We start from the raw sequence: 27,624 nt of genomic DNA, 5'->3' as shown, positions 1-27,624 counted from the left end.
CAGTACTGAACCCTGCACACACAGGCCCAACCTTTTTGCACCTAAGCACCACACATGCAAAAATCACCAAACTGAACATGATCAGATGAAAGCTCTCAATGCAAAAGACATCTTTAAAGCTATGTTTCAGAGAAAAGTTGTTTCCACTTACAAATAAATATGTAAAAGAAAAAAATCTGTCCTTTAATAACACATCTAATTTAATGTTCAAAAGCATTACAAATAAGCATATTACCTCATATGAAAATGGAAAATCAGAGCACTGAATAGAACCACTAAGAAACAATCTAAGGCAACAGGAGAACAATTCACATTTCCCATAATACACATAATACTGGCAGAGTAGACAAAACATAAATGATGGAAAATGCTAGATGGCTGTTTAGGAACACTAAGTCACTGTTAGGAGAACTGAAAATTGGTCTAATAACTGTGAGGAAAAGTTGGAATAATATAGGAAATGTTACCAAATCATAAATACCCCTTGACTCAAACTATTAAGCATACAATGAAGTGAAAGCCAGTAGGAAACAGTCAACACATATGAAAATGCATAGAGCAATATCTTTTGGAATAGCAAAAAACTAGAAGGATAGTGTCCACTAATTGGAGAGTAGCTGAACAAACTGTGGAATAATGATGTGTGATGATATTATTTAACCATACAAAACAAAGCATACGAATTCAGAAAAAATTAGGAAGATTTATATGAACTGATATAAAGCAAAGCAAACAGAGACAACGAAAGAGTTTACATGCTGATCATAATAACATAAAGGAAAAAAACAATGAAAGAATACTGAATTCAGAATAATACAATGACCAACCATGATTTCCGGACTCAGCAGAAAGGTGGCAGACTACAGACATGGAAGGAATTATACATCGTCAGATGTCAGCATGTTGGTTCATTTTGATGAACTGTGTATCTAGGTTATAGTTCTAGGAGGGTGAGAGTGGAAAGAGTAGAAGTATTTGAAAGTGACAGTGATATTAAAAAAAAGTACTCAAAATCAAAAAAAGGACAAAAAAAATCAGGTCAAAAATTTTCTTACAAAAAACATATAACCTATTTTAACCACTAAACTAGATTAAACTCAATGGGTTTTTATTAAGTGCCTATAATCCCCCACGCACCGTGCTAGGTAGTGGAGATACAAAAACAAAAATTAAAGTCACTGAACTCGAAGAGCTTATATTCTACTAGGGAAACGCATGTAATTTCAGTGAAAATGCAAATTTTGTGCTGACGACTTTCATCCTATAGATGGATATAATATTATCAGGCTTGAGGTGAACATTTTGTAGCATCAAAAATGAGAGCAGAATGCAAAGAAAAAATAGCTTCTGTTATTTCAATTCATAGAACTATCACCAAAACAAAATCAAAGTAATACTGGAACAAAAAGAACAAAAGAAGTAGGCATGGTTTCTGTATGATTTCAACTAGAAAGAGAAAGTAGAATTGTTCTACCAGACTGTCACTGTCTTCTTAGGCAAAACAACACAAAACAAAGTAGTAAAATGGAGTGGAATGGTTTTACTCCAAAATCAATGAACAAGCATTCATAAGCACAAGAGGACCTGGTTCAAAGTCTACCCTTCAGCCATCATACTACTGTATAACTAGGCAAGGTACTTCCTCTCTCTGGGCTTCTGTTTCCTCATTTCTAAGATGAAGCTATTACACTAGACAGGCTCTGTAAGATCCCGTCCAATTCTCCACCCATGATCCCACAAATCCGGTCATTTAAGAGGCAGGTTAGAATCGTGGATATAAAGCCAGCCTCAAAACCAGAAGACCTGGGTTCAAGTTCTACCTCTGGTTATGTGACATTGGGAAAGTCAAATAACCTCTCAGTGCTGAACACAATTCTTTAACACTCTAAATTGATATTGTGCTATAAGAAATGACAAGGAGGCTCATTTCAGAAAAACCTAGAAAGACTTACATGAACTGATGCAAAGTGAAGTGAGCAGAAACAGTTGTTACACTGTAACAACCATATTGTATGGTGAATAACTGTCAATGACTTAGCTATTCTCAGCAATACAATGAAAAATGACAATTCCAAAGGGCTCATGATGAAAAATGCTATCCACATGAGAAAGAACTGATGAATTCTAAATGTAGATCGATGCATACTATTTTTCACTTTATTTTTTTTTCTTTTGGTCTGTGTCCTCTTTCACAATATGACTATATGGAAATATGTTTTGTATTGCATGTGCATAATCCATATCAAACTGCTTACCACCTCATGGAAGGGGGAGGTGAGAGACAGGAAGATAATTTGGAACTCAAAATTTTTCAAAATTATCTTTGCATGTAATTGAGGGAAAATAAAATGTTATTTTTTAAAGGTTATAAGTTGAAGAGAAGGTGCTGACCCTCAATGACCTTCACCCAAGAGTTTCTTATATCAAGGAAACTGCAGTCTCTATCCTTCTTTCTATGTGCTGGGAATTGTACTAAGCTCTAGAAAAACAAAGGAAAACAAAACAGTCCTTATCTTCAAGAAACTTAAATACTAATGGAGAACAACACCCTTCTTCATTCTATCCCTTTTTAAGTGGAGAAGGACTTTTCTCCTTTTCAAAAAAAATTCATCCTCTATTTTTTTAAACCGAATCTACAATTTATCATTTTAAGAATATGATCAAAAAAAAGAGGCAAACCTACAAGAAAACTCAAACCCATGTAAGTTTTCTTTCTAAAAATGGATAAATCCATGCCAAACTACTTAAGCATCACTGTCAGACTAAGCAGTTAAAGAAAGAACCTGATGGAGCCTAATGCTCAGGAAATTCCCAAGATGAAGGTATGAAAAACTGCACTTTAAACAAAAGTACAGCGAACATGTTTATTTATGATTACTTGATGAAAAGTAATCTATATTTTGCTGTAAAAAGCATTCAATTTCTTTACAGAGTACTGAAAATAATATAGTATCCCTAAAAATTAAATTAAGATATCACTGACAACTCCAACCTTCTCTCCTCCCTCTATTTCTTCCTCTTTATCTCTATTCCTAGAGTCATTAATTTTTTTTCTTTTTCTTGGGTGCAGGATTGAGGAGAAATGGTCAGAAGAAAGGCAAACAGGTGATGGAAAGAACTGCAAACTAAACTTACAGCAATATGAAGCCTTTACAACCTCTTATCACATGACAAGTATGTAAATGTTTTGAATGACTGCACATATATAATCTATGTCAAATTTCTTGCCTTCTTAATGAGAGGAGAGAGGGAGGGATTATTAAAATTTTAATTATTATTAAAAATTTTAAAAACAAATGCTAAAAATTGTTTCAATATTTAATCAGGAAAAAATAAAATATTAAACTTTAAAAAAAATTTTTAAACCAACAACTTCTTATCACCACACTTGTACTATTGTATAGGACCACACATGACTACCACTAGCATATTTATGGTTTTTGCCATGAAGAGAGTGTGAGGTAAAATGCTGCCATGATGTAAACATATTTCCACTGATCCAAGTAACTAAAAATATTCCTTTTAAAAAAGGAAATCATAAGCAAAGTATGGATTATATTACTTTCAAGAATAACAAAAACCATGATTATATCTATAGATGCAACAAGAGCCTCTGACAAGGTATACCAACAATTCCTATTAAAAAACACTACAAAACATAGTATCAAATATAATGTGGTAAATACTATATATTTAAAACAAACAGTGAGCATTATCTATAATGGAGATTACCTAGAGGCTTTTCCAAACAGAACAAGGGTAAAGCAAGGATGCCCACTGTCACCACTACTTATGTACATAAAGATACAAATGCTAGCTATAGTATGAGAAGAAAAGGAAAATAAGCATAGGCAAAGAGGAAACAAAATTATTGCTTTCTGAAAATAATATAATAGTTTATGTAGAGAAGCCTAGAGTCAACAAAACTGTTAATTGAAAATATCACTTCAGAAAAAGTGCAGGATACACCAAAAAATCCACATATATCATCAATATTTCTATGAATTATCATCAAAATCTAACAAACAGAAAAAATAAATTCCATTTAAAATAACTATAGATATCTTCCTTATGAATTTAGAAACTAAGGCATTTGAAACATACAGGTTTAATATTGATATTGGTTCATCATCTATAGCTCCTCTCAGTATCCCTTTTTATGCTTTGAATGTTTTTTGTCTGATAATGTTAATTGCTTCTTCTGGTTTTTTTGGATTCATTTGAAGAATAGTAAATCTTTTCTAGCCCCACATTTTTATTCTGTGTATGTCTTTGTTTTTTAAATGTGTTCCTTGTAAGCAACAGATTAAGTCATTTTGTTTTCTCATCCAATCTGTAATTTTTAAAATCTGCTTGGGAAGGTAGAAAATAAGCATTATTAAGCAGTAAGTGCCACCCACTGTGGTATGGGCTTTATCCACATTGTCTCATTTGATCCTCACAATAATAGCTATTATTATCCCCATTTTACAACATAGGAAACTGGGACAATCAGGAATTAAGTAATTTGCTCAAGGTCATAGAGCTCATAAATATCTAAGGCTGAATTTGAACTCAGCTCTTCCTGACTCCAGGCTCAGCACTTTCTCCACTATGCCACCCAGATGTTTCTTGGATTGTTCAGTCCCTTCATATTTGAAGTTCTGAGAGTTAGGTTTATATTTTCCTCAATTCACATCCAATATTGTGGGATTTCCCAAGTTTGGATATTTTTTTCCCTCTCCTTCTATAAACACACAATACCATGTCTCTTCAGTTATTTTAGTTTAATAATTAACTTCAAGGCAATCTTATATCCAATAGATCTCTTCCACATACCCTCAAGGCACCCTCCTACTGTTTGGTATGCCTTTCCCTTTCCCTTGTTTGAGAGTTTTGCTCATTAGTTTTCTTGCTTACTTTTACCTAGGAGGTCTACAATTTTTCTTCTCTTTTTTTCCCTCTCAGTTATGTAGTCAAGAAATTTCCTTCCTCTCCTCACTTCAACTTGTCCTATTCCTTACTTTTTGAAATTTTCTGAATCTTTTTCTGAAGTTTCTTCTTCTTATTCTGTTCTTTCTTTTCCATCAATTCTAGCTTTAATATGTGTCTCTTAAACTTACTTAGTTTCTTTTTATTCTCTAAATTCTTCATGGTTTATACCCCCAGGAGAACATTGGTAAGAAGTCCCTATATACACCAAAATATTTATATCAGCACTCTTTGGGATAGCAAAGAATTATAAACAAAGGATGTGAATTGACAAAAGGCTATTAGATTTGGTGATTAAAAGATCATAGGAACAAATCAGATGCCTATAAATTGGGGAATGGCCAAATAGTGGCACAATCAAGTAACAGAAAATTGCTGTGCTTTAAGAAATGATGAATGTGATGAATATAGAGAAGCATGGAAAGATCTACATGAACTAAGGCAGAGTGAATAAGAGCCAAGAATATAACATATACAATGGTTACAACACTATAAGTTACAACAGTATAAGTACAACATATATATGTATGTATAGTATATATAATAGTATAAGTACAACATAAAACATATACAACGGTTACAACAGTATCAGAACAATCATACACACATAATTCTTCTTTACAACTTGACTACTGTATAAATAAGTTTACTGCGAAGGTATATGTAGAACCTATATTGGATTCCCTGCCATCTTGGGGGGGAGGGAGGAGGGGATGGAAGGGAAGAAAATTTGGAATTCAAAAACTAGTGGAACCGAGTATTATAAACTAAAAATAAAAAATCTAAAAAACAATTTTCAAATCCAAAAAATAAAAAAAAAAGTAAAAAACTTTTGGGTTAGAGAGCCCAATTTAAATACTCCCTCCAAAGAGTGTCAGTATTGTCTTGCAGATATCAATCCCTGATGTCTTTGTTTGTTGTGCCTCACAACAGAATATCAATTCCTGCATGTGACAGTGGTTATTGCCCTATGACAGGACTCTTCCTATGTCACTGACTGTGCGGTTCATTATCGACCTTTGCCTTTCCCTTAGTCATTTTTGCCCCATCTCCCTTGACATCTCTTCTTTGGATCCATGATCTCCCACTCTTCTATCAACTGCCCCAGGAGCTGATTCCCATTCTCCTAAACCAGGATGTGTCTCTCTTTAAACACCAAATCACTGAAAATGGTAACTACTGCAAGGTCCCCATCTCCCTTTTAAAAATAACTTTCTTCTCCTATAGGAAGATTTATCAGTGGCACCTTCTTCTGCCGCTGAAACAAGCATCCCCTTTTCTTTCACCCTTTACCTTCTTGCCCATTTTCCTATAGGCTCTTCTTCTTGAGAGACTACAGGAGTTATTTTCCCTTCATTTTCAGCCTTTGACTTATTTGGGGTACAACACATATTTGTCTCTATTTCCTTCCTTCCCTCCCTTCTTTTATATGCCATACGATTCTTCAATGCTGTCCAATTAAAAAAAAAAAAGTGATTCACCCAAGGGTGAGGTATTGTTATGTTTAGATAAGGAAAGAAGTAACTCAGCAAGGTTAAGAGACTTGCTTCTGAATCACATGGCTTGTAAACAGTGGTAGTAGGGTAAGAAACCAGGCAGTTCAATTCCTAATCTCATGCTCCTTCTGTCAAGAAATACCTCTTTTTCTCAATAATATGCTCTTCTAAAAAGAAAGATCAAGGCTGAACTTGATCCTTTCTCACACACCTTGTCAGACAGATCTCATCAAAGGCTAATTCTTGCTGTGATCTGAAAAGAATGGGTCATATACATGCTTCCTTCCATGGACAGAGGTGACAAACAAGTTGCTCAGCACTGTGTGCAATAAATACTTTACCTCAATGGTGTGTTTCACACTTAATTTGACTTCTCTAGAACCAATAAGATTGGCTGGTCTCACATCACCACTGTCAAGAGAAGTTCTGCCAATGTCTCACAGGGCCTTCCTTGCTTTCAACTGCTGACACTGGAATAGGGCTGCAAAAAAAAGCCAAGTCCAAACAACTGACTGAGCTGTTACCCTCTATGTGTGTCACTGTAAAAACAAGGTTACCAGATCTATACCTTGTATACAAATATAGCTGAGCTTCTTCCTTCACCTAAGTACCTCCTGTTGCAGAAATCAAGCCCAGGTACTCCAGTTTTCAATAAGGGAATTCAAAAATGGAAATATCCTCCTGAATCTGCCTCTAAGGTATAGCTACCTTCTGTAACTGCACCTGTGCTAAGTAAATGCTCTTGCTGTGTTATTACTACACCAAATAAAGAACATGATGTCCCATAATCTCCAAGCATGCTCCTCTCTAGACTCAGTTAGTTTTACATATTATACACACACACATAAATACATACATACAAACACACATAAAGATATATGTCAAATAATGACTAGTCAATTAAAATCTGCAGAGAAAAATGATTACATCCGTGAATGATGGTTCTATTTTCACTTCTTTCATACAGGATTATTAAGGGAAATTAGGATGTCGGATGCACTGCCCCAAGCTTTTGGGATCAACATCATGGAAGACAGTAAGACTTAACTATATTATACCTTGATTAAAGGACTATTAAGGTAAAACAAGCTATTTAAAAAAATGAGTAGCTTTAAAAATATAAATAAGGACCTGATATGATAATTTTAACACTTCTCAAAATCTAAACTTCTTTTTTAGCTAATTGTCTGCAAATCTTCAACAGAAAGCCAAGATTAAAGGGTGCTATATTCCCCCTATGCCAGGTAACTATTAACTGTAGCAAATTCGTAGCAATCTTTCTTTCACAATCAATCAATATGCATTTAATAAATGTTTTCTGTATGCCAGGCACTGTCCTGGAGCAAGAATGGGTTTGTTCAAGCAATTAATACTTCAATGCCTATTCTGTACATGGCACCATAATAAATGCTGTAGAACGAAACAACTTCAAAAACTAAAATTTGGGGCAAGATACTGTGTCCTACATATAGAAAAGGAAATCTCAGACACAAAAAAAGAATTAGTCTCCAAATTACCAATTCAAAGTGCTAAAATAACTGATATTTATATATGATTTTGAGGTTTGCAAAGGACTTTACATATACGTTATCTCATTTTGTTCAGCCAACCTGAGAATTACTATTACAATTTCTTTTTACAGATGAGTAAACTGGAACTCATAAAGGTACCAGAGTCACACAGTCCATAAGTGTCTGGGGTAGGATTCTAACTCAGATCTTCTGACTCCAAGGACAGAACTCTATTTACTACACAATTCTGCCTCTAAAACACAACAAATTCCCTCACTCCTGACCCAATATACTAAATCCCAGACTATCCAGAATATTAATAGACTAGTCCAGAAATTAATAAACTTCAAATATCCACAATTAAGCATTAGTGATGCTGGGATCTGGAATTGAAATCCTGTATAATTCCAACTGCATGGGGAAAGCGGTGAGTAGAGTTAAATAGGGGAATAACTCCTTCTCTCTCTCTTTTTCAGTAAGAGGAAAAACATTGACAATCCTTGACAATCACTTCAAGCCATTCTGCCATCAACTGAGAATGTACTTGACAATTAAACTTTATTAACAATAATCTCACTTGACAATAAAAGTCTTTCCTACAGTTCCAAAGATCCACCCCTCCAGAACCAACTTCAAACTCACATGACTGACAGTGAGGGAATGATGCACTTAAATCGGTTCTTAAGTTCCAAGAACAGAAAATCTACTGCATTCAACAAGACAAGAACAAGACAAGATCTTTGTCACTTTAAAAACTAGACGTATTAGGAATCAATTTTCTGGAGTTAACCAGCAACATGGAGTGGAAGAAGCAACATGAAATTCCAACTGTAAATTTTACATTGTATATTCTGCATCTTCCATTCAGAAACTAAGCATTATCATAAAATGCTTAGCAGAGTGAGAACTTATAGACAAATTACTAAATACTACAAATTCATTTTAAAAGAAAAGCATTTTCAAAACGCAACCAAATTCCTTTTAACTGATTTTCCCACAAATTTATAATCCTTGGATTCTTTGCTTCTTTCTTTAGGTCCAAATCAATACAGAGAACTTCCAGTAGTTGATTCATTCAATAAGCAAATATATTAACCTCATACTATAGGCTCAGAAGGACGTCAGGTAAGGAGGATACAAAGACACAAAATAAAGGGGTTATTATCATAATGCTGATATTGATCTGAACCTTATAATGAGAGTTAGTTACCGAGGGCACTAAAATGCTAAGTGAGTTGCCAACAGTCACAGAGCCTATACATGTGAGCATACAGACTTGGTCACTGGCCTTCCCAAATCCTAATAAACTCTTTCCACTTCACTATGCTGCAGCTTTGAAAAGATAGCTCATATATAACCATTTTATTGGCCGTTGGAAATACAAAGCTCTGGAATCACAGGGGAATGTAGAACATTGTTTGTAAATAAGACCTCACACACCACTTAAGAATTCATGTGAGCTCAGATATTGTTGGGGAGGGGGACGGATGGACAGGAAGCAGACTTGCACAGCTATGGTGACCATTTTTCATGATACTATGTGTATTGGTTTACATAACCCACTGCCCCTTAGCCCTCAAACTCAAACTTCAGTACATAAATAACATACTGAAGTGTGTTGTGTATCTGTTTTTTAAACTGAGTCAAGTGTAAAATGTACTGGCTTCTTGCCTTACACCCACACAAAAAAAGTTTAAAACTGGATTGAAGCTAATAAGTGAAACTGGAATCAGACTGAATGTTGCACAATTAAAATTCACATGATAGATCCCTGTGACTAGAGGAGATATTCCAACATTTCAGAAGACCTAGTATATATTCCTATGCCATATCTCAGGAAGGAAAAGTGGTCTAGGCCAGAAAGAGAATTAAGGCATTAGAAAATTAAGTTTCCTGATATGGGCTTCCTGAAAAAGAATTCCATCACAACACAATGTCATCTTATTTCCTTAAGATGTGACTACATCCACAATGAGATAAACAGGGATGATATTCAACATAATCCAAGAATCTGGTGGCTCCAAAACAAAACCAACCTATAAGAGATCCAAGAATCCAACCTGATACGATGCTCTCTAGAGTTTGGCTCCTTTTTCACATAAATGCTTATGCCAAAAAAGCAATTCCCCAGCTGCAGGAACCAATGGCACCATCCTCATTACTAAAGACAGCATAGTAGATGCCAAGCCCATTTTCTAGGAAGCTGGAGAGCCAAAGGGTTGTGGTAGAGAGCCAGGAAAGAAGCCAGAACACCCACAAAAGGCCTAGGGAACACCAGAAAGATTGGCAGGAGAGCAACTCAGCGCCTGAAGAAAGGCCAGACAACAGCTGTTAAAGCCCAGGACTTTGATCAGAGGGGTCTGGAAGAATGGCATAAATCTATTCCAGTGCCTAAAGCAATAATACCAGTTGAGATCATGATTCTATCAGACCTCACAAGATCAGCAGGATGAAGCCCAGTCAGAATTGGACATGCTTGGTATCAGAACAAAAGCCTCAGGGACAGTTCACTGCAGAAAGTGATATTGGTAACTGGTTTCCACATGAAGCAGCTCTACTTGAGACAGCATTAAGCTGATCCTTTGGTAAAACTTGTGCAAACAAAGGTGTCATTTTCTGGAATAAAAAGAAAGCCAAGGATCTGTGATTCTGGATTACTCTTGACCTCATGTTGGTTGGCAACCAACATGAGGTCAAGAGTAATCCAGAATCATAGAATCACAAAAATCTGAGAATTAGAAGGAAACTCAGCAGCCATCTAATTTGACCCATACACAAAGAGAATCAATCCTTCTGATTACTGGCCAATGATGTCATGACAAACCTATGCCTAGACATATTCACTCACTATAAGACCAAGGCAAGTCACTCAGATTTTACAAACCTCAGTTTACTCCTCTGTACAGTGGAGGTCTTTACTCCATGATTTCTAAGCTCCCTTCTAAGTCTACCATTCTATCATCTTTATATACAAGTAGCGAAGACTATATTCCACCCTTTTACTAGAAACTATTCTTGTAATTTCTTTTTAAAATAAACCTTTTTGAGACTTTCGGTTTTAAATCATCTCATTTCCCCCTATATCATCATGCAAATCATCTCCACTCCACTCCCCAGCAATCCTATATAATGAGGAATTTTTTAAGAGAAGAAAACAAGGATTTTAAAAACTCAATAAAACCTGGCAGTACATCAAAAAAATCATAACATATACAATGTTCCACATCCAGAGACTATATGACAAACCCTTACCCCATGGACGTCTACAAAAGATTTGAGAGATATATTCTCCTAGCAGCTAGCTCTTCTGTGGGATGAGCTTGTTCTTTATAACTCTGCAATATTCACTTTAAACTATTTTGCGGTGGTTGTTCTTTTCACTTACAGTGTTTTAGTCGCTGGGTATATTGTCAGTTTAACTGAAGTAACATTCTTTTCAAAGAGTCCTTGACTACTAAAGAATGCTGTTGGGTTCTTGGGTCAATAGTCTCAAAGATCCAATCTGAAAACATCTATAATCTGGAGATTTGGGAAGAGAGTAGCTGACTCGGAATACAGATAACAAGATAACTATGGATTCCAGGAAGGCGGTCCTATGGCACTGATGCAGTACGTCATTCTCTGCACTCCCCCTACCGAATGGAGCATGAGTACCTTGACGACAACAATGACAACTCTGTTTTTGTCTTTGAATTCCCAGCAACTAACACAGCGCCTGGCACAAAAGAGACACCTGATAGATGCTAAATCGACACACGGCAGTTAAATACCTGCTACATGTCCACCAAAGTAAGCTGTGAGGAGTATCGATGGGAAAGAAACTAGAACTCATTAAACCAACTGGGAGACTATAGCAATAGTGAAGACAAGATGGTAAGTGGGATAAATAGAAGAGGAAAGAGAGAAAGGGGCAAATTTAAGAGATGTTGGGGAAGAAGAATCAGCAAGACTTAGCAACTGATTAGAAAGGAAATGGGAGATTGAGAAAAAAACAAAAATTTAATGTATTTAAATGATATTTCTATTTTTATCTCTGTAAGTTGCTTTGTCAGGTTTTTAACAGCAGCAGAAATCTGCAAGGGTGGAATATACAATGTATTTGTCTAATCCCTGGATTGCTAGCACAGTAAACGGTAACAATTTTCCAAGACCTTAACGGCTTTTTTGGAACCATTATTATGGTCTATCCTCTCAATGAGAACTTCTAGGAACATTTATTTCATGGGGTTCTGCTGATATATGACATTTCTTCTGGAGATTATTTTTTAACATGAGCGTATATTTTTGCATATATGCTTATGCATATCTCACATGTCTTTTGAAAGGAGTGACTGAAAGTCTGGAGACTGGAAAGACTGGCCTCAGGGGATATGACACGACTCCATTTTTAAATTATATTAAAAATGAAAACTAACAAAGTTACCAAAAAATAAAAATAAAAACAAGGAAAATTCTTTTCTTGGACTTTGCCTAAAAGTAGTTTGTTGGGGGCTACTTGCAGTCTGTAAATAGGCTTCTGGAAGAATCCAGCTCTACTAGAAGGCATTCAAGCATTCCCATAGGTATATGTGGAGTAATCAACACTATGTATATCATTCCAAGTATGGAATGACCCAGTTATTCTAGTGGAAAGTGCATTAATCCTTCACCACAAGAATGACAGGGCACTTTTACAGACTGAAACATAGCCATTTCATTGCTTATTTAGAGGAAAGTATACTATTCTAAGGGAGAAAAAAAATGAGAGCATATATTATGCCAGTGTAGAATCTCAACTTCAAAAGTAAAGCACATCGTTTGAAATGGGTAAAAATATATATACTAAAGACCCAATATTTGAAATATATTACACAGTGAAATACATACTGAGGAGGAAGAGAGAAAAAGAATAAAACATTTTTAAAGAACCTATTATGTGCCAGGAACTGTGCTAAGCACTTCACCAATATTATCCCACTTGATCCTCAATCTTTGGAGGTAGATACCATTAATATCTCTGTATTACAGTTGAGGAAATTGAGGCAGATAGAGGTTAAGTGGCTTTCCCAAGGTCATATACCTAGTAAGTATCTGAGGCCTGATTTGAATTTAGGTCTTCCTGACTTAAGGCCCAAGGCCCTCTCTATTGTGCCACCTACATGCCACCTACCTGCCACCCGTGACAAATAAGAATCTTTGTATTGAAGCATACAAAGATAGGCTAATTCTCTGAAAGGAGTTTAGGGTGGAGACCTGACTCACTCCATTCCCCATAAATCTTTCTGCTCCACCCAACCTCTCTAGCTACTCCATCCATAGCTCCTCATCTTGGCTAACTCTGTATTCCTCATAAACTTGAGTCCTTTCATCTCATCAGCTTTTTAATTGCATGTTTACCTCTTCAAATGCCTCTCAGTTTATGTTACTTTACACATCAATAAAAGAAGACATCTTTTCTCTTCTTTGGATGTGGAACAATGAATATAATACTAGGCTTTTTCAATGTGCTTCTTACTTTTGCTCAATTATTTTATTCTCTTTTTTTCTTTGTTATAAAGGAAGCTACCCTGTCAGGGAAAGGAATCTACTGTGAAATGAAAGTAACAGAAAAACAAAAGTTAACAAGAAAAATTATTTTCAAAAAGAAATGGTTGGCAGGAGGGAGGCCCTTTTCTTTCTCTTGCAATTAGTTTTGGCATTGATGGGTTGAGGCCTAACTCTCTTTCCTCATAATCTTCCTATCCACCTTTCATCTCAATCCCTTTCTACTTCTCCCAGCCTCTCTGGGTGCTTTATCCATACTGACATGTTCAAGGTCAGTTGCAATATAGAAGGTGTCCCAAGAGTGTTAGGGCAATTTTAAGAAGCTTTAAACTGTCCTAAAACTTTTGGGACACTGTGTATATGTTTTATGAAATAATAATTCCAAAATTAGCAGCTCCTATTTTTTTCATATCCCTATCTATTGTATATTACTGCTATCTTATAAAGGAAATTCCCTTTTGACTTGCTAGATACAATATTCAAACAAAGAAATAACTCATCAGGAAGGTTCTCTCCACCCTGACAAAGTTCCAAATAAATTAAGAGGTTGTATTGGCAAGATCACAACAAAACTATTTTCAGCATTTATAAGAGGCAAAAAAAGCAGTGTAGTAAAGTAGAAATAGAAGTCATTTTGGAATAAAAGGTCCTGGGTTCACATCTTTATTTTGCTACTTAGTACCTTGTGATCTTGAGTAAGTCATCTAATCTAATCTGGCCTTAGTTTCCTCATCTCTACAATAAAGGCATTGGGTTAATTGGCTTCTAAAGCTCTTCCAACTCTAAGTCTATGATGCTAGGAACTTCCATAAAAATTCTCTTAATAAGTCTCTACTTATAAAGTTATCTTGTTCATATAATCAGTTTTTTAGATAATTATTTGTCACTTCCTATCAAAAATTCCTGCTTAATAACTTCTGGTCCTCTATACCCATTCCCTAAAAAAAACCCACCTCATATAAGACACACATTTTTGGTTCCTAGTTTTCAATAATGACAACATATTATTATTAGGATTCACAGATTTCTAATCAATAGATTGTTCTTGCCCCTTCTAAGACTTATATGTGTGTGAATATTATCGAAAACAAATTGGTTCTCCTCTACATTGAGTTTCCTCATATACGTATAAAATCACATATCATAATGTGAGAAATATATGTATAAACATATATATCACAAAATATCAGCTATGATGGACTGTATAAAGGATATGTTATAGTAGGAAGAACATCGGATTTGGAGTCAAGAGACTTTTGTTAGATATTGTGTAGTTAAATGTATCAGATATAATAGCCCTGGACTTGGAGTCAAGAAGACCAAGGTTCAAGTCCTATCTCACACTTGCTATGTGAACCTGAGCAACTCACTTAACATCTATCAATCTCAGTTTACTCAATCTGCAAAATGATAGCTTCTGTACTTTAGGAAAATCACTTTAGTGGCTGAATGGAGGATGGATTAGAGTGGGGAAAGACTGAATGTACGCAAACTCACTAGCAAGCTATTGCAAAAGTCCAGGCAGGAGGTATGAGGGCCTTCACCAGAGTGGTGGCAGCGTCAGAGCAGAAAAAGGGGCATATTCAAGAGATGTTGGAAAGGTGAAAAAAACACCCATATCCAATCTAGCAACAGACTGAATGTGAGGGGTGAGAGACAGTGAGGAATTCAGGGTGACACCTAGGTCATTATCAAGGATATGTCTGACTGGGATACAACTCATAGCAAGAAGCACTGTTAAAATTGATATGGACATCTTGACTAGTATATTGGTACTCCTGACATACTAAAGGAGCAAGAGGAAATCTACCACTATATTGATTATTAATGGAAAAATTTTGGACAAACATAGGAAGAGTAGGTATAGAAGAGTTATTACCTACCTTAGCAGAAGGATTACCAAAACAAATAATTTTCACATGTCTTTGAAAGTACCTACGTAAATCCCATTAAAACAATATGGCATAAACCTCATAATTTTCTACTTACTTATTGCAAATTTTGTTTTTGTTTAAATTAAAATTTAAACTTCAAAATATAAACACTAAAGCACATAATTGCTGTTTTATTGTGGTCAACCTTCTTTAGAAATAAATACTTAAGCATTCATTTTGTTCTTTCTTTTAAAAAAATGTTAAATGATACATTTTAACCACGTAATCTCTTCCCAATATATCCTATTTCACATAAAACCTTCTTATTAAAAAAATGAAAACAAGAAGCAAAGCCAATCAACACAGCAACTACATCTAGTCAGGGTTGTACACCTTTACATTATATATGTCTTTTGGAAACAAGACTAGTAAATGTATCCAAGGTGATTTTATATGCCCATTAATGTTGTTTTCATGTACAATATCATAGTCATTGTGGATGTTTGGATTCTTCTTTCTTTACTCAGCAAGGGTTCATATAAGTCTTTTTCTCAGAATTCTTCACATTCGTCATTTCTAATGGCAAAATAATAATCCATTACAGTAAGGTGTCCAGTTATTCCCCAGTTTATGGGCACCTACTTGTTTCCAGTTTTTTGCTACCACAAAAAGTTCAGCTACTACTATTTTCCTATCTATGAGACCTTTCCTTCTGTAATTTGCTGCCTTTGCGTATGCCCAAGAAATGTAATACAAATTCTTGCAACAAAAACTTAAGAAAGCTTTCTACAAGAATCAATTGCTAGGATTATAGAATTATACCAGTTAACCAAGAACTGTAATGCAACAATTGCAACAAACAGAACACATAGTCCTATCTCAAAATGTTCATGAGATTATAAACACTCTGACAAACACATCACACACTATAAACAGTTTAGAAAATTGTAAGCAGATAACACAGCAAGAAGTCAAAACAAACATACTTACTTCTGGTCAGCCATGACCATTTTTTTTATAAAAGGTAAAAAAAGAAAATAGCAGTACATTAAAGTAAGAATATACAATGAACAATGACTTGGAAATAAAGGTCAAGGTTTAATTTTTACCTTTACTAAGGAGAAAAATCATTAAGCATTTAAGTTGAAGGTGAAAAAAATACAAAAGCCAACTCTGAGTATGACAATAAAAATAAAGAAATCCATCTGCTGGAATTAAGGATTAAGTTTCCAGAATTAAGTATTTTCTATGAGGTATAGAAAGGTACCAATAATAATAGTAAACATGGTTTTATCTCACTTAACTGCACCTTCTGGGTTTAGTGTAAACATGATAAAGGCAAAAAGCACCAGAAGAGAGGACAAAGGAGAGAGTGTTAGAAATCCCAAGAAAAAAATGGGTGGCCCCAATCCCTAGAACAAAGCAGAAATAAATGTTGTAAAAGTATAAGGGGAGGAAACTAGATGGCTCTAGCTCACCACTGTTGGGAAGGAATAATAGGGCATGGAGTGTAAGAGTGAATTGAGAATGCTGAGATTTTCCTTGGGGATTATCCCCACAGAAGCAGGTATATGAGTTCAGCAGTCAGTCAGAAGAGGAAAAAGGATCACTGATGGGAAGGTTGGAATGAAGACCACTTTGCATGGTACTTCCTTCCAGGTTGCCCAATGGGATCAGGGCACAAAAGACAGTATACCTAGGGTGGGAATATTGAGGGCAGGGAGGAAGGAGACTCCATGGCACCTACTTCCCATTTTCCCGACAGATGTGCAGCATCTGCCAGATGTATCAGCATCTACCAAATGCTCTGACTCAAAATCCTTTTCCTTTCAATATGTTCAGGTATATTCCTATACATTTAAAAAGTCTTCACTTGAATCATACTATGAGGACTCATGAGAAATTATTTCTCTTTGGTATTAATAGCTAATTATTTTATTAGGAACATGGTTTTTCCCCTTTTCTGCTTTTTCATCCAGATATCAATTTATGTGGGAAATCTTTCTAAAAGACAGAGCCAGCCAGGATGGCTGAGATCTAATCAAAGACAGTAAAGGAAATTCTAAGTTTAGGCTAATGGGTGCATTCCTACTCATTGTGTTCACTCAGATAGGTCTGAGAAAATTTGGATCCTCCCTTTTGTCAGACAGATAATATTGAAATTTAAAAGGCTCTTTTATCAAAACTTGGGTGATCCAAGTCATGTACCCCAAAGACCATCAATTAAATATAGTCCACCTCCCATTATAATATTCATTCTCTCTTATTACTTATTGACCAGAATTGCACCCTTCTTTCAAAAGACAATAAATATCAAAGGTTCAACAGGTGTTATTCCTTTGGCTACTAAGGGAACAATGAGCCTGTTTTTGTTGCCTGCTTTCTAGATGTAGTCAATAAAATTGATTTTAATTTACCCAGAAACTTGGTCTCTCACTTTTTTAAGACGTCACAGACTAAGGTCAAAATATGCCATGAAAAGGAAAATGAATGTACCTATTCAAAAACATTCAAAGTTATTTCCTATGAAATGGCAAAAAAAAAAAACTCTGAGACCTACCAACATATACAACAATTAGGAAGTAGCTGAATAAATTTTGCTAAATTAATGAAATGAGAGATTACTAAAATATAAAAGAAAAAGAAAATGTGAATTCAAAGAAATAGGTAAAGGCTCAAAAAAGAACTTCATAAATGAAAACATGAAAAGGTATGGAGTCATAGCACTTACAGGGATTTTAGATAATTCTAGGTTCAATAGGAATCAAGAAGAGTGCTAAAGCAATTACAGTATGCATTAATGGAAATTTAGGATATAGGAATAGGGGAAGTCATAATTTCTCCATACTGTGCCCTGGTCATTAACATATTTTGCATAGCATTTTCAGTTTTGGTGTGACAAATGAAGAAGCAAATGATAAACTGGAGAGTGTCTGTAGTCTCACTCCCCTTCCAAGCCCCTGTATATATACAGGAAGTCACCAGAAGGTGTGTATGGTCATGCTGTATGATAAGTCAGTGAAGGAACTGGGGGAGTGTGGTCTGAAGAAAAGAAGACCTACAAGGAAACGACAGCAGTCATCAAGTATCTGAAGGACTATCATAAGGAAGGAAAATTGGACTTATTCTTCTTGATGCTGGAGAGCAAAACTGGGAGCAGTGGACATGAGGATAGAAAGAGGCAAACAGTTTAGATAAAAGCAAATTATTCTAATTATTAAAGTGCTCCAAAAGTGGCCTTTCTCAGGAAAGAGCAGAATACTCCTCACTTGAAATCTTTAAGGAAAAGTTGGATGACTACTTGTCATATATCATGACATTATCCTGTCCAGGTGAAAGTTGGCTCAGATGTCCTCTGAAGTTGCTTGCTACTCTGAGATTATGTAAGTTTATAATTTATACAATAGAATTTAAAGTAAAAAAGTGAGATTAGATGAACAACAAGCATACTGATGAAGAAACACTACCAAAAAAAAGACTTTAAAAATTGTTAAAGGAGGCAAAACAGAGATCTAAAAGAGACAAAAAATGTCACTGTTAAAATGTAGGTGTCTTTTTAAGAAATGTTTAAGAAGGTTTCTGTTTAAGGCCTTATTTGTATTTTTTGCTCTTAGTTGTTAAATTAATTGGTGATATTTACTGAGAAATATTACATTCACAATAAATAAACAAATGAAGCAGTTCTCAAAAAGAAGCATAAACTATTAACAACCGTAATAATAAGAGAAATTTGCAAATCAAAATCACCCAGAGGTTTCGCCCCCTACCTAGAAAATGGGCAAAGATCATAAAAGCATGGGAATGGTCAATGTTGGAGGGGTTGTAAAAAAACAAGCAAACTAATCCACTGTTGGTGGAGCTATGAATTAGTATTCCAAAATAAGCAATTTGAAATTACACAAATAAAGTATCTAAAATGTCATAGCCTTTGACCCAGAGGTTCCACATATACCCAGGACCCTCAGATTACGGACAAAGAGAAAGGCTCCACATACATCAAAACATTTATAACAAATCTTTTTGTAGTGGAAAAGAACTAGTAATAAAGTAGATGCCTATAAATTTGTGAATGCATAAACAAATTGTGGCACATGAATGTAATGAGATATTACTGTTCTGTAAGAAATAATATGGTTAAGACAAAAAAAGCATAGAAAGATTTACATGAAAAGATACAAACAATTAATGTGAGCTAAGAAAACTATATAGACCATGACTACAACAATGTAAATGGAAAGAACCATTACCAGAATACAAGTGAAAATGAATGCTTCAAAATTACAAAGAACAAGCTTGATCCTAAAGAAGACATATGAAGAGACACCTCTCCCCAAACTTTGGGGAGGTGGGAGGCTATACACTGTTGTGAAACATTGCATATAATGTCATATTTGGTCAATTTATTGGTTTTGTTGATTTTTTTTTTCTCTTCTTCCTCTTTAACATTTTTCCTTTTTAAAAAAAAAATTCTTTATTATAAAGACTGGTCCATGAAGAAGAATAGGGACACAGAGGAAATTCAGGTGTGTAAAAACAAAAGATAGCAATAAATAATTACTTTTTAAAATCTTAGCCACAGTACCAAACACCCACAACAAATATTTACTGACAACTACCCAGTAATTCTGGGTACTTAGGAACAATAGTCTAGTGGCCTAGGAAATCACTATGGCCTAGTAAGCCCCTTGAAACAAGAAGCAATTGCAAATACTGTCTGGAAGAACTGCAATGGCTAGGCTAACATGTTACACCACTGGTTCATCCATTCTCTGCTCTTCTCCCTCCCCTTCCAAGCCCCAGATGATTTTATATATAATATCACCAATTTCAGTAAATGCTCTTCCCAATTTAAAGAAACATGGCAGGGAAGAAATGAAAATAGCTGGAATTGTTTAACTGTTATACAATGTTATGAATCTACATCATATTTAGCCTGTATTGAGAGTCAATATTACCATTCCTATTCTACAGAGCTGTGATTTAATTAACACTGCTGCCAATACAATATAAAAATTCAGAGCCATAAAGCCACTGTACACTTGCTCAGTAAAAGGAGGGAAAAGGCCTCATTTACTTTAAATTACAGAGGATTTTTGTGGTGGCAAAAAATTAGAAATTAGGTGCCATTGATCAGGGAAAGAAAGAATTAAACAGGAAGAGACGTGAAAAAATACTTCTCCCTGACTCATCAGAAGAAGTGGAGAGTCCATGGGTTGCATGCAATATCAGAAGTTTTGATATATTTATTGATTTTATGTAATTTTTTTCCTCTTTTTTTAAGTATTTATTCTAAGTGATGTCTCTCTCGGAGGGGCCGGAAGCAGCAACAGTAGTGGAAACTGAAGTGATGTACAAACAAGATATTGCATTAAATGCATTTGTTTTATGCTTCCATGAATGAAAAATTCTATAGTTATGTCACAATATAATCTTATGGTTTTGAAAAAAAAGAGTTTATGAAATCAATGTTTTTCTGCAGTTTTAGCAATGAATCACTCTTAAGAGTGATTGAAAAAACATTTTTTAGAAAGATCTTTCCTTACCCAGAAGATCCAATGCTCTTACAAACACCAAGCAGAGGCCTCTTCTCAGCAAAATTGTCACACTTCTGTGAATCTGTTAGAAAGCATAAAAAAGGCTGAAGTTAGAAGTATTCTTGTTTATTTTCTTTTTTAAAAAAATCATCTCTAAAGGTTTACAACTGCATATGATGGTAAGACATATTAATTATGAATTTATGCTTTTGGAGTAAAATCTAGAAAGATCAAATCTTTTCCAAAGAAAGTAAATGGCATCCCCTCATCTGGCCTTCCCAGATAAGTAGCTAATCACTAGGTAGCATAAACAACAAAAATTTCTTAAGAGAATAAAACATGAGCTGTTCCAATAGGTGGTTAGACATAAAATTCAAATACCTGCACAATATACTACACATTGCACTCTTCATTAGAATTTTATTTCTCACCAAGAAATAAAAGACCTTAAATGAAGGAGGCTCTGAAATATTCTTTTTCATGAAAAGAAAATGATACCCACCTTTATCATCACCATAATGACCATAACAAGAATTATTGCTCTCTCATCCATCAAACAATCAGAAAATCAATAAACCAATAAATATTTATTAAGAAAGTGTTATGTCCCAGGCACTGCACTAAGCACTGAGGATACAAAGGAAAAAGGCAGTCCCTTCTATGAAGGAATTCACACTCTAATAGGAGAGGCAAGTACGTAAAAACAAGTTAGATACTGGACAATGTGTAAATAATCAACAAAGGGAAGGCATAATTTTTATACAAATTGTACTTTGTATATTTGTTGGCAGAAATAATACTTTAAATATGTGGCTTTCATCCACATGAGGGAGGCTGATTAAGGCACAAACAAGTAGAGAAAGTGCCTAGGTATGCCAGTACCAAAGTAGGAAGAGTGAAGAGAGCCTGGCATCACCTGAGTCAGCAAGTGGCTTCTCATAGGATCACTAACCCTTTTGGTTTACTTAATAAAATCTGAAGATCAGCTGACTCAAGGTCCAAGCATCTTTCATCTGACTGAGTCACACATGTGTGTACCATATCTCCTCCAGGGTCTCGATTGTACGCTTGTCTTTCTAGTGAGTATGATCCATACGTTTCCCAGTTCCTTCTTCTCTCCTTATTTCCCCAGATGTCTTAAGTCAAGTCTTATTCCTTCCTTTGTGTGAGTTAAAATAAGCCAAATAAAGGCTAAATAAAAGTAATGTTGAGAATCAATGCCCCTTCTGAGGAATCCTATAGAAAGCGGCTGAAATGGACTAGGACATTTTATCTTCTCATCCTAAAACAAAATCCCTGTATCCCCAGTAGGACAGATGACTTCCCCCATTTAATAGACAGGAAAATAGGATAAACAACAAGCTTAAAAGTTATAGAGTGGGGAGTTATAGAAAGAATTGTGACTTTCACCTAGGGCCTCTTGAGTTCTAATCCAAGTTGCTTTTTAATTAACTACACAGTGAAATGACTCATTTATACTGTTAGGCCCTGAGCTTTTTAAAAAGAGAAAGGAGAAAAGGTAAAAAAAAAAAAAAAAAAAAAAAAAAAAAAAAAAGCAGCCTGGTCTTAACCTGAGCCACGTAGTCAATTCTACTGAATGTACTCAAGTACTAGAAAGTTCTTCTCTAGCACCATCCTCAGGGTAAGAACAAGGGTTTTGTCTGGAAGACCCACTGAGAAGTCTGACATTCAGGCTGCAATGCTATATTTGACAGAAACAAAGTAACACAGAATGAGAGCTAGATGGCTATCTATCCCAGAAGGATTTGAAATCAGATCCTCCGACTCAGGGAGCCAGGGCTCTTTCCCTTATGCCATGCTGGCTCCTTATGAGGTAACACAGCTTCCAACTTCCAAAGGAAGAGATAATAAAAAAGGTGGGAATTGAGGAAGAAAAAATTTGCATCCAATGAGCACCACTCTGTATACCTTACTATACTGTATGATATGATGAAGGCCACATAGTTTTTCAAAATGAGTAGAGCCATTGGATCTCCTTGCATGAAGAGTTCTATTGTTGACAAAAATCATTAAATTAATACTTCTTGATGCAGCAATGCAGTTGGAAAAAAAATTAAAACTGAATATTGCAAAATTACAAAGAAAAACATGGTTAAAAAGAAGAGATATGGAAAGACACCCCTCCAACCTATGCCTCTGCAGAGGTAATAGTAGTAAGTAATAGTGTGGTACTATATAGTCATGCTTTTTTGATGTAGTCAGCACTGTTGCTGACTTTTCCTCTTCTTTCTCTTTTTCAATTTTTGTATTTAAAAATATTGTATGGGGGGGGGGCGGAGCCAAGATGGCGGCTGGAAAGCAGGGACCAGGTGAGCTCCCTGCTGAGCCCCTCCAAAAACCTATAAAAAATGGCTATGAACCAATTCTAGAACTGCAGAACCCACAAAACAGCAGAGGGAAGCAGAGCTCCAGCCCAGGATGGTCACTGAGTGAGGTCTATCCCACACGGAGCTGAGAGCTGGGAGATGGGAACGGAGTGGAGCAGTGCCCAGCCTGAGCGGCGTGGACCAACCAGACCAGGAGGCGGGCGGAGCGGGCCCTAGCGCCCTGAATCAGTGAGCTGCGGCAGTTACCACACTTCTCAACCCACAAACACCAAAGACTACAGAGAAGGTTAGTGGGAAAAGCTGCAGGAGTGGAAGGAGTTCGTGGTTCGACTTCCAGCCCCGGGGGCAGCGGAGGTGGGGCAGCTACAGCTGCTGCTGCTTCTGGCCCCAGGCCCACCTGGTGGGAGGAATTAAGTGGCAGATCAGAGCAGGAGTGCACAGCCTGCTGAAGATCTAAGCCCAGTCCGGGCTGGGGGTTCTTGGGGAAGGAGTAGTGCTGGTGTGGCAGAGCTGGCACCTCCCCCCCCAAACGTGGAACATAGAACTCTTTAGTCTACAAGCAGTCATACCCCACTGAAAAACTCAAGGGTCAAGTTAGTTGGTTGGGAATATGGCCAGGAAGCAAAAACGCGCCCAGATTCAGTCCCAGACTTTGCATTCTTTCTTTGGTGACAAAGAAGACCAAAATATATAGACAGAAGAAGTTAACAAAGTTTAACAAAGTTAAAAGAGCCTACAACAGAAATCTCCAAGAAAAACATGAACTGGTCCCAGGCCATGGAAGATCTCAAAAAGGATTTGGAAAAGCAAGTTAGAGAAGTAGAGGAAAAATTGGGAAGAGAAATGAGAAGGATGCAAGAAAACCATGAAAAACAAGTCAATGACTTGCTAAAGGAGACCCAAAAAAATACTGAAAAATACACTGAAGAAAATGACACCTTAAAAAATAGACTAACTCAAATGGCAAAAGAGCTGCAAAAAGCCAATGAGAAGAATGCCTTGAAAGGCAGAATTAGCCAAATGGAAAAAGAGGTCCTAAAGACCACTGAAGAAAATACTACTTTAAAAATTAGATTGGAGCAAGTGGAAGCTAGTGACTTTATGAGAAATCAAGATATTATAAAACAAAACCAAAGGAATGAAAACATGGAAGACAATGTGAAATATCTCACTGGAAAAACCACTGACCTGGAAAATGGATCCAGGAGAGATAATTTAAAAATTATTGGACTACCTGAAAGCCATGATCAAAAAAAGAGCCTAGATATCATCTTTCAAGAAATTATCAAGGAGAACTGCCCTGATACTCTAGAGCCACAGGGCAAAATAGAAATTGAAAGAATCCATAGATTGCCTCTTCAAATAGATCCCAAAAAGAAATCTCCTAGGAATATCGTTGCCAAATTCCAGAGCTCCCAGATGAAGGGGAAAATACTACAAGCAGCCAGAAAGAAACAATTTGAGCATTGTGGAAACACAATCAGAATAACCCAAGATCTGGCAGCTTCTACATTAAGAGATCAAAGGGCTTGGAATACAATATTCTGGAGGTCAATGGAGCTAGGATTAAAACCTAGAATCACCTACCCAGCAAAACTGAGTATCATGCTCCAAGTCAAAATATAGACTTTCAATAAAATAGAGGACTTTCAAGCTTTCTCAGTGAAAAGACCAGAACTGAATAGAAAATTTGACTTTCAAACACAAGAATCAAGAGAAGCATGAAAAGGTAATCAAGAAACAGAAATTGCAAGGGACTTACTAAAGTTGAACTGTTTTGTTTACATTCCTACATGGAAAGATGACATATATGATTCATGAGACCTCAGTATTAGGGTAGCTGAAGGGAATATGCATATATATATATATGAAAGAGAGAGAGAGAGCAGACACGGTGAGTTGAAGATGAAAGGAAGATATCTAAAAGAAATAAAATCAAATTAAGGGATGAGAGAGGAACATACTGAGAGAGGGAGACAGGGAGAGATAGAATGGGGTGGATTATCTCACATAAAGGTGGCAAGAGGAAGCAGTTCTGTGGGAGGAGGGGAGAGGGCAGGTGAGGGGGGAATGAGTGAACCTTGCTCTCACCAGATTTGGCCTGAGGAGGGAATACCATACATACCCAATTGGGTATCTTACCCCACAGGAAAGAAAAGGGAGGAAGATAAAAAGGGGGGGGGGATGATGGAGGGGAGGGCAGATGGGGGTGGAGGTAATACAAAACAAACACTTTCGAAAAGGGACAGGGTCAAGGGAGAAAATTCAATAAAGGGGGATGGGTTGGGAAGGAGCAAAATATAGTTAGTCTTTCACAACATGAGTTTTGTGGAAGGGTTATACATAATGTAACACATGTGGCCTATGTTGAATTGCTTGACTTCTTAGGGAGGGTGGGTGAGAAGAGAAGAGGGGAGAGAATTTGGAACTCAAAGGTTTAAAAACAGATGTTCAAAAACAAAAAAAAAAGTTTTTGCATGCAACTAGAAAATAAGATACACAGGCAATGGGGCATAGAAATTTATCTTGCCCTACAAGAAAGGAAGGGAAAAGGGGATGGGAGGGAAGTGGGATAATAGAGGGGAGGGCTGACTGGGGAACAGGGCAACCAGAATATATGCCATCTTGGAGTGGGGGGGAGGGTAGAAATGGGGAGAAAATTTGTAGTTCAAACTCTTGTGAAAATCAATGCTGAAAACTAAATATGTTAAATAAATAAATTTAAATTTAAAAAAAATATTGTATGTCATACAGGATGAATCATTGTGAGGAAAAAACTGGGGAAATTATGTAAAATGTAAAAAATGCCTAAATAAAAACTTATTTTTAAAAAAAAATTTTAAAGCTTGAGAAACACTGAGTCTGCTTCATAAACCAATGCTATTTTTGCCTAGGAAAGCATCTTCAAAACTTAATTTACAATGGATTGTATACTGGTACCCTTTTCAAAACAAATTTATCAGATCCTATAATTAACAATATCAGTTTTAACCCAACTATTAATAATTAACAGATCTAATAACATATTTAAGTTACATATTAATTGTGACTAAACTTTATCCATACAAGTCTAACTTCACTCCTACATATTTGGGTAACTGTAATATTAAAATGGTTCACATCAATAACTTTATATTCAACAAGAAGTTTATGTATAACTTTAAAGTAATAAGTGCATTTTCCTTATTCCTCTCCTTCTGGGTTTTACCAGATCTCTATGGTTTCCACCTATACTATATACACTGATCAGAAATTTTGATAAATGAAACATCTCTGGTCTGTAAAAGTAATAATTGCTAAGTTAGGGGTTAGATTTTTTTATAATATGAACCTCATTCGTTAGGGTATATTGGCCCAGTGAACTTTTCTCTCTAAGTAGGAAAACTACATTCACCTTAGTGAACAAACATAGAGTAATGGCATATCAGTCCACAGATCAATGTAGTTAAAAGTTTTATATTTTTCAAAGTAAAGACCATACTTAAACGCAATGGAAAATAAATGTGAAAACTCATAAAAGCAGGAAGATTAATGAGCAGGGATATGACACAAATACATGTGAATAATAAAACCTTCATAAAATAACAAACTACCCATATAAGATATAAGAAAAATGTATTCATGGCACGCCTCATACTATTTTATGATTAACTCAGAAATTGGAAGACAATGCATGAAAACCTTGATCTGCATGAAATAAGTTAATTTTCTGACAATTTGAATATTAATACATTAGAAAAATCATTACTATAGGGTCTTTGAAAATCTCATGAACATGGTAGCTATTAACCTGATTTTTCATGCAGTACAAACAGCAACATGTGCTCTCCACAATGCCTAATGGAGTCACTACCCCATGTGTAATTCCACGGAAAATGTAATCCTCCAAGTTGTGGAGGATTAATTTTTTTATATATAAAATGGTGTGTTTATTCACATATGGGATAGAATGACGTTACACACACCTGCTCTACACAGTGTTTAACTGAATGAAGTATGATGATGAAAATGAAAAACTGCTAGCTAAATCCACCAAATGTAAAAAGTATAGCAATCCTGTCACAAAGTCCTTTTCTTAAACTCCTTTTATTCTAAATCCTTTTAATTCTGTCCTATAACACTATAACATTTACAAAAAGCTGAAAATCCTGATAAATCACACAATTAAAGTAATGAAAATGGACCTGCCTACCAATAAGATGCCACCTCCTAGCATTTCACTTAGCTAAATGGTTTTTTTAAAAAAATTCAAAACCACGTGCAGAGGAGAAAATGTTAAATACCACCCCAGCCCCACCAACTTGCACTTGCTTAAATGAACTTTCACATTGCCCTGAAACAAATGGAATCTGCCTCAGAAATCAGCT

General features: G+C 35.8%; 1 protein-coding gene across 9 annotated transcripts in view; it reads right to left on the bottom strand.

The window, feature by feature from the left end:
- The window catches only part of BCAS3 (BCAS3 microtubule associated cell migration factor), a 772,682-nt gene that overhangs the window by 660,354 nt on the left and 84,704 nt on the right, over nt 1–27,624 (bottom strand). For all 9 annotated transcript variants that reach the window (XM_036754180.1, XM_036754172.1, XM_036754177.1 and 6 more), the window contains exon 7: nt 20,919–20,991. In XM_036754180.1, coding sequence (XP_036610075.1) covers nt 20,919–20,991 — 73 coding nt within the window. The remainder of the gene's footprint in view (nt 1–20,918; nt 20,992–27,624) is intronic.

The sequence above is a fragment of the Trichosurus vulpecula genome, chromosome 4, assembly GCF_011100635.1.
Source record: "Trichosurus vulpecula isolate mTriVul1 chromosome 4, mTriVul1.pri, whole genome shotgun sequence".
In the NCBI taxonomy this organism is placed as follows: Eukaryota; Metazoa; Chordata; class Mammalia; order Diprotodontia; family Phalangeridae; genus Trichosurus; species Trichosurus vulpecula.
This window is presented reverse-complemented; position numbering and strand designations above follow the sequence as displayed.